Genomic DNA, 12,371 nt, shown 5'->3' on the forward strand with positions numbered 1-12,371 from the left:
TCCCTATCTAGGGTTGTTTGAACAGCACTGCACATTGGGATTTTTAGTCATTTGTAATTATGTAACCCATACTATTCTGCCATGAGGAGAAACATTAGTTTCATGCTTCTTTTACTGAGGAAATCATTAATGGGGAAACTGAGACACCAGGAGGGAGAGGGATTAAGTGACTGATGAGGTTCACATGATGAAAAGCAGCAGGACCAAGATCAGAACTCAGAGTTTCTGAGTTTCTAATCTGGCTCACTAAATTCTCTCCCTAATTGAACATCACCTTTGTAAAAGAGTTTAGTGTCTTACATAAACAAATAAGAAAATGTGCCCAGTCTGGTTGTGAGGTAGCTGCAGGCAAATATCAATACCTCACGAACAGTAGCTAACGACCACTTTGTGCTCTAAGCTCCCAGGACACAAAACAGAAAGAAAACAACAGTGAATATGATCACATATAGTTTTTATTATTGAAAATAAAGCTTTCCATAACATGACTAATAAAGCATTTTCCAATTACATAGTGTTTTACACCCATTGCTGTATTGTCTCATGTTTATTAATTTTATTATATCATTGTTAAACAGTTTCACAGAGAATTTACACAATACTTCAAATTTCACAAAATATCTTTACAATCCTTTGTAGCAGCCTCACAACAACCCTGTGAGTTGGATTAGTGTTGTTCTGTTATTTGACACAAGGGGGAAACCAGAAGTGGAGTCTGTCAAGACCCATTTAAAAAAAAAAAAAAAAAAACTACATACACACAAAACCAAAATCAAGGACAAATGGCCAAAAACAGGTATTCTATCAAGGATACAGAATGTCAGAAACAGTACTGAAGTGAGGGACAAAACGGGAAGGTAATACATGTGTGTGATGTTTTAATTGTAGGACTAAAGAAGGAATCTGGTTTTATCTTCTTTCATAAGAGTAATGACAGTAATAACTGAAGTTTACATTAGTGAAATGTTTATAAAATGCTCTATCTCATTTGATCTCTGTGAGTTAAGTATTATATTCTTATTTTACAAATAAGGAAAACTGAAGCTCAGTGAGGTTAAGCAGTTAAGTACTTAAGCTAACATGATCTCAAAGAATGACTGGTCCCAGTCTGCTGTTCTCTGTCTCTGCTGATCGATTTGGGTCCAGCTGATCATACCGGCTCACAGTTCACTTAAAAGCTTTGTGGTTAGTACATTCTATTAATGAAACTGGCAGAAGGATACGTTTTATATTAATAGTTATATGCCTTGTTTTATGAGAGGCATTCCTAAAAGATTGTCTCTAAACTAAGTTTTTGTCAAATGACTCACATTTTAGTACTTCTGCCCTTCTGACCCACAATACAAAACCAGTATGTTGTCTCCTCCTAACTGGTTTCTTGGGCTCCCCTTGCACTTAGCTATTCTTTACACTGTCATTAATCTTCCTGAAATAACATTTTGGTCCTACTCCTACTCCAAACTACTGCCTACTGGAAAAAGCCCAAACCTGTCCAGCCTGACATTCAAGGCTTCCATGATTTAGCCCCTCCATATCTTTCCAATTAATCTCCTATTGCTGCTCCTCTATACAAATGCTTCCCTTTAATTAGACCTTTCTTTACCACCCCTAAACACAGCGCACTTTCTGAATCTCCTCAGAAGGAAATGATCATTTCTTTTCCAGAACATCTACAGCAATTTCTGTCTATATATATAACAGGTAAATCATCTATCTCCCTTACAACAGTAAGTGCTGGAGAGAAGAAACATGTTTCATCTTTGAATTCTTTCCAGTGCCTACAATAGCACTTTGCTCATAATATGTTTCCTTACCCTTTAATACAGGTGTTCCTTAAGGTTCTGTCGTATTGCGCCTTTTTCAACAACAGTTTCTCTTCTAGCAATCCCATTCCCTCTCAAAGCTATTTACTTTTTTACACAGGTCACTTCCAAATCTCAGTCTCTAAGCTGGACTTCCTCTTCAAAGTTCTAGGTTTTCATTTCCAAATGCCTAAAGAATATCTAACCTGGATGTAAGTCTAAGTCTCAAACTAAAGTTTCTTTTGTCATTACTATTTGTCAGGGCCAGAGTTAGTTACAAAGTTTCCCTCATTCAAAACTTTTAAAGGTGTTTATCCTGTCTCCTATTCCTTGCCTCCTACAATTAAATCTTGTATACTCTGACTTTTCTGATTTCAAATACATACCACCTTCCCATTATTCCCATCACTATCACTCCAGTATAGTACTGCCACCCACACTTGGACTTTTGCAATAAATAGCTTTCTGATTGGTCTTCCTGCTTCTGCTATGTTGTCCCTCACTTTCCCTCCTTAAAAACAAACACACACACACACACACACACACACATACACACACAACCATCAATGCCTGATTAATCTTCCTTTTGCACAGATGAGTCACAGTATTCCCTTCTGTTAAGGACCACCCTTCCTCAAAACTTTCTGAAGATTCCCTATTCCTATTTGAGAAGCTCCTAGGCCTGGCACACAAAAATCTCCATAATATGATTTCCCTCCATATTTCCAATCTTATCTCACACTAATGCTCTCTTCCAAAGGCACTACCTTCCAAGCAAACTCTTATCCCGGTTTGTATACTTTGACATTTTCCTATGAATAAAATGGCCTCCCTGATTTTCATTCCATGTTCTGAAATTTAATCTATCTTTCAGCATCTAGTCAAAATGCCTTCTTCTCTTTGAAGACTTTCCCAATTCTTCCTGGAACTTTCCCTATTCAAACCTTACATGATACTCTGTACTTTCTTTTTTTTTACATTAAATTTAATTTTTAATTTATTTTTTAACACACAATGCTTTTATGAATCATGTTGGGAGGAAAAAAAATCTAAGCAAAAGGGGAAATTCATGGGAGAGATCAAAAAAAATAGAAAAAAGAAGTTAACTTAGTATGTGTTCCTCTGTACTTTCTTATGGACTTTCTCATAGTTTAATATATCAGTCATATCTTCTCTACTAGACGTTTAAGGTCCATGACAATATGTCTTATCTAATTCTTATACAGTATTCATTGTATAAGTATGTAACTGAATACCTGATGATAGACTATCTGTTCAATTAATGAAATTTACTACAGAGACAATATGTTATAATTCAAAGAGAACATGGAATCAGGAGAATTAGATTCAAATTCTGGGTCTCAAACTCACTGTGTGGTTGTGGGCAAAGTCAACCTCTATGAGTCAGTGTCCTCATCTGTGAAATGAGAATACTTTCACTACCTATATCTCATAGGACTTTAATCATTACAGCACTTTATAAATGTAAATTACTATTGTTAAAGCCAACAATTTCTTTTATAATGTAAGAAAACAAACAAAAAATAAGGTAATCTTTTTTTAATATCTTTTTTTTTAAGTGGAATATACATTTATAGCATTTTAATATGCTAAATTCTGTACATAGCTCTAAAATACCTAGGAATATAAAACACACAATCAGATTATCAATGTATTTTAGAGCTGAAAGGGACCTTACAGATCAAGTGGCCTAACTCCTTCAGTTTGCAGAAGAGGAAACTCAGACCTTGCTCACAAAGAGTAACTTACTGCCAGTGTTAAGACTAACAGGTATCCTGTAGTCTGTCTGGTGTCCATCATTTAAGAAATTTACAATGTAAGAGAAAAGGGCAAATGACAAAATTTTTAAATTAAAATCAATAGAAAAATTGTCATTTCTCCATTGACTCAGCCAAGGGTGTTTCTCATTTATTAGATGTACTTAGTTAACAAAACTTATTAGATTTTTTTTTACTAAAAAAAATTACTATAATACATCTTTCATTTGCATTTTGCTAATAAGGAAGTATACTAGGCAAGGTATAACTAGTACAATGCCAGTTACTGAGACATATCTACATTACTCTATTCCCGTCTCTGAAAAGAAGTTCACTGTTTTGGAGGGATAGAAATCAAGAAAAAGAAAGCAGTTATCCTTTATCAAATCCAGTTAGCAGATATTTAGATAAAGAAGTCGTGTGCAGATAAAAAAATATATAGTGCTGAATAAGAAAGACAATAGAAAACAGAAGACTCAAGAAATATGAAAGTCAGAAAAATTCTAAATTAGGAAATGATAAAGATAGTAGTAAAGACTATATGAGTGAGTGAATAATGAGGCTGCAGTTCTGGTCAGAGTAGGAACTCATGAAAAATAATTAAGAGAAAACATGAGAACACTGGAAGGATAATTGGATAACACACATAAAAAAAAACTTCACTGGGGACTAATTGAGTCCAATTAATGATGCTCTGACAATACTTGTAAAGTCAATGATATGCACTCTTAGGTTTATGAAGTACATAAGAAAAAAAAAATTGGAAGCTCAAAATAAATCTAAGATTTCTGGCCTTATTTATGAATCAGTATTTAAGTTTCAATGAACTGTAGATTCAAAAATATAGAGGGAGAAAAAAGAAACCTTTACCCAGGAGGAAGACTGAGGTCTTTGAAGATTTCGGGAGTAGATAATTTTGTTGAAGACAGGAGGTAACATCACGGAATTCATAACCTCTTGAGTTTAACTCTGAATCGCCCACTGTTTCTAAGAAAAAATTGAAGACCCATCTATTTAACGTGGGATTTTGAAATGCCCATTAAGCTTTGTGCTTATTTCTACTGCTCTGACTGCAGAGTCTTCTAAAACTCTAGATTAAATCTATTTACACATGGGGTGCCAGCTCATTCTGGTAGTGTGGCACAACATTCAAAGTAATATAAAAACTCTAAAGACATTCCAATTTATTTGACTTTAGAGAAAAAACAACAAAAGCAAACTTGAGTTTTAAGCAAATAATTACATCTACTTCCCCAACCCATAATTAAGCTGGTGAAAAGATAGCTTACTAGAAAAACCAGCACGTGGAAGGATGTAGGAGTTTAATGTGTACTGAGTATCTCTTTTACAAAAAAATGAAGAATTTCACAAACATTGTCAAGGAGTTAAACTTTTGCTTTGAGCTGAGGAAAGAGAAGAAAATTTCCTCTTCTAAAAATCATAACTCTAAGACTTTTCCAGGAAAAAGAAAAACTCTGAAAATATATGACCTTGAAATATATATATAAAATATATCCATCTAAACTTAATTTCAACCTTTAAAATTTTGGATGCACAAAACTCCATTATATTGTCGTATCTCAGAATAAATGAAGTGTTTTAATTTGGGTGCATACTTTACAAAAAAGTTAATCCCAGAGGTGCAGCTTAGTCATAGTTCATAGGGAGATAGATGGAGACAGAGGAGCTGACAGTATTGGGTGACAGAAGTTTGGGCAAGGAGAAAACAGCAAAGGGAGCCAAGCCTAGAAGCTAGTATACTGGACTTGAAGTCAGGATTCCAGGGTGCTAGGATTCCTCTATCTTTGAAATTCTTGTCTTAATTCCTTTTCCTAAGATTCCTAATGGGACATCAATTCTCTGGGCCTGAATTTTCCAGTTAATTTACAAGTAGGGATATTGTTCATTTCTTCATCAAACAGGGATTTTGTAAGGGTGAATATTTACAAAGCATTGAATTCCTTAGTTAGAAGCTCTGTGTGTTGCAATGGTATATCTCATTTAAAACATGTCCAATTAGACAATGAACTGTGTAAATAATTAAACACTGAGGAAAACCAGACAAAAAGATTTAAATGAACATCTGTGTTCCATGAGACTGTTCTTCCTTAGTCACAGAAAAAGATGGCTGGCTGCTAGGAGAGAATCCTAGGTAACCCATCAGAAAAACCATCTCAATGGGATGATTAGTATATTAATAACATGGAATGCTTTCAAGCAGCAGACACTCAATGACTGAAAAGTAAATACATACATACATATATATCACAGTGTTTCCAATTTATGGGAATAAATGTTAAATACAGCAGAAAAGTTGATGAGATCCTTGGATTTTGTTTTCAGTTCTTCAACTAAATGAGCACACTATGAAACTTCTTGGTGCCTCAGTTTCTCCATTCCTTAAAACAGCAATATAAGTACTACCCCATGTCCACTTTATGGGAAGAATAAAGTGGTTATAACTTTTGAAAACAAAGAAATCCTTACCCCACAAACCATATATCCTGGATCAGAAAGTTCTAATTGTGACTCATACCAGTTATAGTCCAATAGCTCCTGCCAATAATTAGCTGCTCAGATAACTATCTGCCATTAAACAGATTTACTAATTTGACTGTGACTTTTCCAAAGTTCTAATCCTTACTCACCAGTGTCAAGTCTAGTCTTGACATGCTGATACTTTGGGTTCTGTGGAATCCTTTTGGTCAGAAACTGGAAGAAAAGAAAAGCCACATTAATTAGGCTCATGGAAAAATGATTGTGGCAGGAAAGAGGGGGATGAAAATGTTGAGAAAATAACAGCTAAGATTTTGAGTAGGCAAGTCACATTTGGCAGAAGATGCTGAAGAGAAAGGTTATGGGACAGTTTTACAGGACAACTAAGTGATAAGTGAATATAACTGATTTTCTTTTGTAATCCCACGTATTACTAATTTAAAAACAGCATTCTGAAACTGGGTCCAAAAGGTTCCCCAGAATGCTTAAGGAACTCAAAATGAAAAAAAAGGTTAACAACACCCACCTATCTTAGAGAAGTTGTCTAACATACTAAGAGACTAAATGATTTGCCTAGGGCCACACAGTAAATAAGTGTCAAAGGCAGAACTTGAAAATTAAATTCTATCCAGACTCTAGGAGTCAGCGCTATTTTTAAAAATCACATTATCTCTCTTAATCTTGATCAACCATAATTTAAAGACTACTTGTGTCTTTAACAGGAAATAGTCATCTTTGCATATCTCTTCACATTTCTTTATGTATCTTCCAATTGCTTGGTACAAACACTACTTCTATGAAGTTTTCTCTAGATTATACCTAATCAAAGCTCCTTGTTTGAAATTAATAATACTGCCAAAATTAATTTTTGTATGCACAGATCTGGTCATGTTATTTCTCTGCTGAAAAATCTTTAGTGACCCTGATTGCAAACTAAATAAAATTAAAATTCCTTTGCTTTGTTTGAATTGAAGAAGTACAACAAAACAACCTGAAACTACCCTAAGATACTCATCTTTCTTCATATTATTCTCCTCTACACACTCTATACTATAGCTGTGACTCCACTTTCTCTGACCCCTAAGTGTGCTGCTATCCTCTGAATTTATTTATTACTATTATTATTGTTATTTCTCTTCCTGGAATACTCCTTCCCACCCCAGATTTCATCTACTGAATTCCTACCTATCAACCTATCCTTTAAAACCTAACTCAATTACTACCTCCTCTCCATGGTTTTTAACAATCCATTACTCTTGGGACATCAAATAGTAATTTGCTTTGTGCCTCCTCTCTTTAATATACTTAATCACAAGATTCAGAGGCAATGGAATTCACTTATACCTAGGATGATCAAAGAACCTTCATAGATAAAGATGGATGGCATCCATGCTCATTTTATAGGATGGAATTTCATTTGGAAGAAAGGAGAAGGAGATGCACCATACATAGTACCCATTGGTAGCCATTGACTACAAGAGGTCAGTTAGAGAAAGGAGAATTTCACAATTCATATCTGGAGGCTTAAGTTTGGCTGAAATGAAAAATTGGTATGGGAGGAAATAAGTGACTAGAAAATGGATTAAACTGTGGAAGATCCTAAATGTCAGGCTAAGGGATTTGGGTTTTATTGTTGGAATTAGTTGGAAGTTTCTGAATCAGGGAGTAGAACAATCAGAGTTAGTGACTTAAGAAGACTTAACTGGATTTGCCTTAAAGAATGGACTAGTAGAGGGATTATTTCAATAAAGAGAAAATCAATAAAGCCACTTCAATAGTTCAGGGCCTGTGGTAACAATAGGCTAAAAGTAGGAATACGAAAAACGAGTCAAATATAAAAAGAAGATTTGGTAATCATTTGCATAACTTTCAGAACAGGACCAAAAGGATTTGCTCACTTTAAAATAGTAGGTATCCAGTGAAACAGATTTTCATTTCCACAAAATTTAACCACATCTTCCTTCTTGTCCAATATTTCTCACCTAGCCTTCTAGCCTTTTCCTGAGGAAATCCACTAAGAAAAATGATTTGAACCAATTTAAAATTGGATCCATTTAAAGCTACCATACCTTAAAAAGAATTTCAGGCAGACCATCTTAAAATATGAATTTTAAAACAGCCTGCTCCAAATTTTAAGTCATTAGCATACTATCCTCAAGAAAGAGCTCGAGTCCTTTGTTTTCTGGCCAGAACTGTCATCATTTCCAACGGCTGGGGTGTTGTTCTTTGGAGATGTTTCCCCTACTCCACCCGGAAGACCCCTAAACAGAAAAAGTCCCTATGTTCAACTCCGCCCTCATCACTGGCCCCCTGGGGGACGCCTTTTCAGCCAGAAACCCTCCCCGCTGGTCTCAACGCCGCCAGTCCCCTCAGTAATCTATTTCCCCACGAAATTCCCAAAAGGATGCCCTTCAAGCACAGGTGGGCCCACGCTGCTCCTCTCTCCGGTCAATTCCATGGTTCCTCATCACCTCCCCTAAGATCCGGGCTGTGCTCAGGCACCCGCTTCTTTCAAACCCGCGGCTACGAGCTGGGTTTCTCCGACGCTTCTGGTACCCAACCCATCCATCTGCAGCTCAAACGACGCCTCCAGCAGGCAAGGGCGTCCAGCAATCCGATTTTTTCTTTTTCCCCCCCCCCCATCGCTTTCTCGCTGTCAGAGTCTCACTCCGCCCCCCGCCCCCACCCAGTAGAGCGCAAGCTCCTCGAGGGCAGGGTCTGGTTCATTTTTCTTTGTCTCCTAGCCAGTGCTCTCGGAGCTGAATTAAATTGTCTCCCTCCTCTCGGTCTCTTCTTCCCCCCCCCCCCCCACTCCCCACCTCCGCCCCAGGGTTCGGGGTTCCGCCGCATCGTCCCGGTTCTCTGGGAGCCCCCAACCTACCCAGCGGCGGAAGTCCCGGGGAGCCCACGTGGAACCTGCTCCCGGCCCGCGGGCCCCAGGCCTCTCACCGTCCGGACTTCCCCCTTACCTCAGGATCCCCAATGTGTCCTCGGGAAGACATCTTCCTCCAACGGACTGGCTCCCCGTGTTCCAGCGGCTACCAACTCCTCCCCCTTTGCCGCCTCTACTTTCCTCTTCCTACCTCCAACCTCCCCTATCGGCCTTCCAATGACCTTTCTTCTGATTGGTCCGGATCCTCCCGCGGACCAACAGCGGCGCCTCTTACTCCCGCTCAACCTTGCGGTCAGCTCTGCCCCAGACGCCGCTCAATGGTTGCCAGGGGCAACGCGAGACGCCGCCCCGGAGAGTGCAGTGCTGACTTCGGCTTTGTGTGCTAGGGCCCGCGTAGCTGCCACGCAGCAGCTGCTCGCTCTCAGCCGTGGGAAGAGGGATGGAGAGAGAAAAGGGGGGTGGGTTAAGTTTTGGGCTGAGAAGGATACGCTCAGAACAACTGATCCTCCTTCCTTAAACAAGGAGCCTAGAACATACCAGCCGCAGAGAAATTTTTTTCTCTTTTTAAAAATCAGCTTTTTTTTTTTTCCGATTAAAGGGTTAATATATTAAGTGGATGTGCAACTTAACAGCTCTAAGCGTTTGGGAATGCTTAGAATTGCAGCACCGTCATTGCTGCCAGCAACCATTTTCTATCTCAAATCCAAAAATTATACCCTTTCTCAGGTTAGAGGTCTAGCGCTCTTCTCACTGCAACTCTGGGAAGTGGGTAGTGCAAATATTCATGTTATTGATTTTCCGAAGAGGAACTCGGCTCGGAAAGGTGAGGGGATTGGCCAAAGATCGGCACCTGCAGGGAGTCAAACTCAGCTCCTAATTCCAAGTCTGATTCCAAGTTTGTTCTTTGCAAACTACCCGATGCTATAGATAGAATATATTGTATTCTATCCACCTTGCATTTGTTTATTCATTGTATACATACACATATGTACATATATCCATACATATACATTCATACACGTCTGGATCGAACGTCTTCTCTTTGAAAGCAGGGACTTTTAATTTTTTCTCTTTGCAGCACTGGTACATAATGCTTGTTGACTTGATTTATTTCTTCTACGCCAAACCACTTTAGCTTTAAATTTAATGCACACAATAATTATGGCATTTAGTTAGATCTTAATTTAAACTGCGGATATTACAATGCCTCTTTGCTATCTATACCTACAAATTGATTGTGGAAATCGATGACCCTACATTGTGGAAAATAGGATCCAAAGTAGTGTTATCTGGGGTAGGAATGGGGGAGCCAGACCGTATGTGTGTGTGTATAGTCATCCCCCCACTTCCTAGTATAATATAGTAAGCTACTACAAACCACATAATTCAACGTCTCTACTTGCTAAAATACTCGAACCTTTTAGCAAGCATTAGTTAGGAGACAGAAAAAACGAATCTGACTGCCCTGGAAGAGCTTACTCTCCACATCGCGAAGAAGTATCTTTTCTTTTCTCTTTTCTTTCTTTCTTTCCTTCCTTCTTTTCTTTCTTTTTCTCCCTCTTTCTTTTCTCTCTCCTTCCCTCCTTCCTTCCTTTTCTTTCTCTTTCCTTCTTTCTTTTCTCTCTCCCTCCCTCCTTCCTTTCTTCCTTTTTCTTTTTTCTTCCTCCCTCTCTTCTTTTCTTCCTTCTTTCCTTTCTTTCTCTCTTCCTTTTTCTTCCTTCCTTCCTTCCTTCCTTCCTTTCCTTCCTTCCTCCTTTCTTTCTTTCTTTCTTTCTTTCTTTCTTTCTTTCTTTCTTTCTTTCTTTCTGTTTTTCTTTCTTTCTTTCCTCCCTCCCTTGGGAGGCCTTTTCTTTCTTTCTTTCTTTCTGTTTTTCTTTCTTCCTTCCTTCCTTTCTTTCTTTCCTTCCTCCCTCCCTTTCTTTCCTTCCTTCCTTCTCTTCTTCTTCTTCCTCTTCTTCTTCCTTTTCTTCCTTCTCCTCCTCTTCCTCCTCCTCTTCTTCTTCTTCTTCTTCTTCTTCTTCTTCTTCTTCTTCTTCTTCTTCTTCTTCTTCTTCTTCTTCTTCTTCTTCTTCTTCTTCTTCTTCTTCTTCTTCTTCTTCTTCTTCTTCCTCTTCTTCTTCCTCTTCTTCTTCTTCTTTTCTTCCTCTCTGTCTCTGTCTCTCCCCTCCCTCCCTTCCCTTTTTTTTCTTCTTTCTCTCCATGCCAAAATGGTATATTTTGTGTGTATATGTATAGATTGCATATCGTGGTATAATTTGGGCACATAGTATTGGGTTTGAGTTTCTTGCTTTTTCATTTGTTAGATGTGTGACCAAGCAAACCCCAAATGCATTACATATTTATTAAGTATCCACCATGTGCAAGTGCTGGGAATACAAAGCCAAAAAGGAAATGATAGCTGCCCTCAGGGAAGGAACTTACATACACCACTGGGATGTGAGAAGAGGTACAAAACCTATAGCAACAAATGTAAAAATAAAAGGGGAGGTAGAACCAAGTGGGATGACTCAGGAAAGACGTTACAGGAGGTAGCAATTGAACAGAGCCTTGAAGAGAGCTAGGGTTTTGCAGGAGGCTGGGATAAGCGGGAAGAAAACTCCATACAACAGAAATGACAGCAGATTTGGAGTCAGGATGAGTTTTGAACTCCTGAACTGGACTTTACCTGAATATACAGATCTTGAGCAAGCTCTGAACTTTTCAGGGCCCCAATTTTTGGTTCATAAAAGAAGGGCACAGTGTAGCGCACTGGACACGGAGTCTAAGGTCCGTCCCTATTACCTCTAGCCTACTTTGATTTTGTAGCTGTAGTTTTCCCAAATTTTCTCTATAAAGTTTACAAGATTTTTGTAGGACCTTTTGTCCTTTCAAAGCGAGGGCAACACTTGGTTTTAAACCTAGAAAGCGGGAAGAGAGCCCAGCCTTTGAGACCACAAGACTCGGGCTGGAACTGCAGCTCTGCTTTTTGCCTGATCTTTTCGCGAGTGTGTGTGACAGGGTGAATCCCTGTAGCCTCTTGGGCTTCCTCGGTCTCCTTTTCTGTAAAAGGAGGGGTCTGGGCTCGGTGACCGCCCACGGTGGCCAGGGAAGCTAAGAGTGGCGGGCCGGGATCAGAAACACCCCAATTCTGAAGCTGCCTCCTTGAAACCCTGGTATTCATCAGTGACGCGGGGGAATCACGGCACCTGCCCCCTGGGGTTGTCGTGGGGACAAAACGATGTCTGTAAGCGCCGTGCAAACCTTAAAGCGCCGTTCTTTCCGGCGCTGGGCTCCGAGGTAGCCTTGACGGGCTTTCAGCGATCAGTGGGTGCTGCGAAGGCACGTCACGCCTCGCGTTTCCCCTAGGTGGCGCCGCCGCTGGGAGACGCCAAGGAGGAAGAAAACGTCAGGTGGGGGAGCGGC

General features: G+C 39.1%; 1 protein-coding gene across 7 annotated transcripts in view; it reads right to left on the reverse strand.

The window, feature by feature from the left end:
- CEP41 (centrosomal protein 41) overlaps positions 1 to 12,229 on the reverse strand; it is a 66,758-nt gene extending 54,529 nt beyond the window's left edge. For 3 of the 7 annotated variants that reach the window (XR_004229677.1, XR_004229676.1, XM_003771607.3), the window contains exons 1-3: positions 9,046 to 9,283; positions 6,229 to 6,292; positions 4,451 to 4,567 (exon numbers count right to left, since the gene is read on the reverse strand). Coding sequence is in view for 2 of the 7 variants with exons in the window: in XM_003771607.3 (XP_003771655.1) it covers positions 4,451 to 4,567; positions 6,229 to 6,292; positions 9,046 to 9,078 (214 nt within the window). In the remaining 5 variants the exon portion in view is untranslated. Of the gene's footprint in view, positions 1 to 4,450; positions 4,568 to 6,228; positions 6,293 to 7,974; positions 8,638 to 9,045; positions 9,284 to 12,209 lie in introns of those variants that run through there. The other 4 variants (XM_031939066.1, XM_031939065.1, XM_012551044.3 and 1 more) reach the window with 4 other exon arrangements.
- Between the last annotated feature and the right edge of the window lie 142 nt (positions 12,230 to 12,371).

Source organism: Sarcophilus harrisii, chromosome 5 (assembly GCF_902635505.1).
Source record: "Sarcophilus harrisii chromosome 5, mSarHar1.11, whole genome shotgun sequence".
Taxonomy (NCBI): Eukaryota; Metazoa; Chordata; class Mammalia; order Dasyuromorphia; family Dasyuridae; genus Sarcophilus; species Sarcophilus harrisii.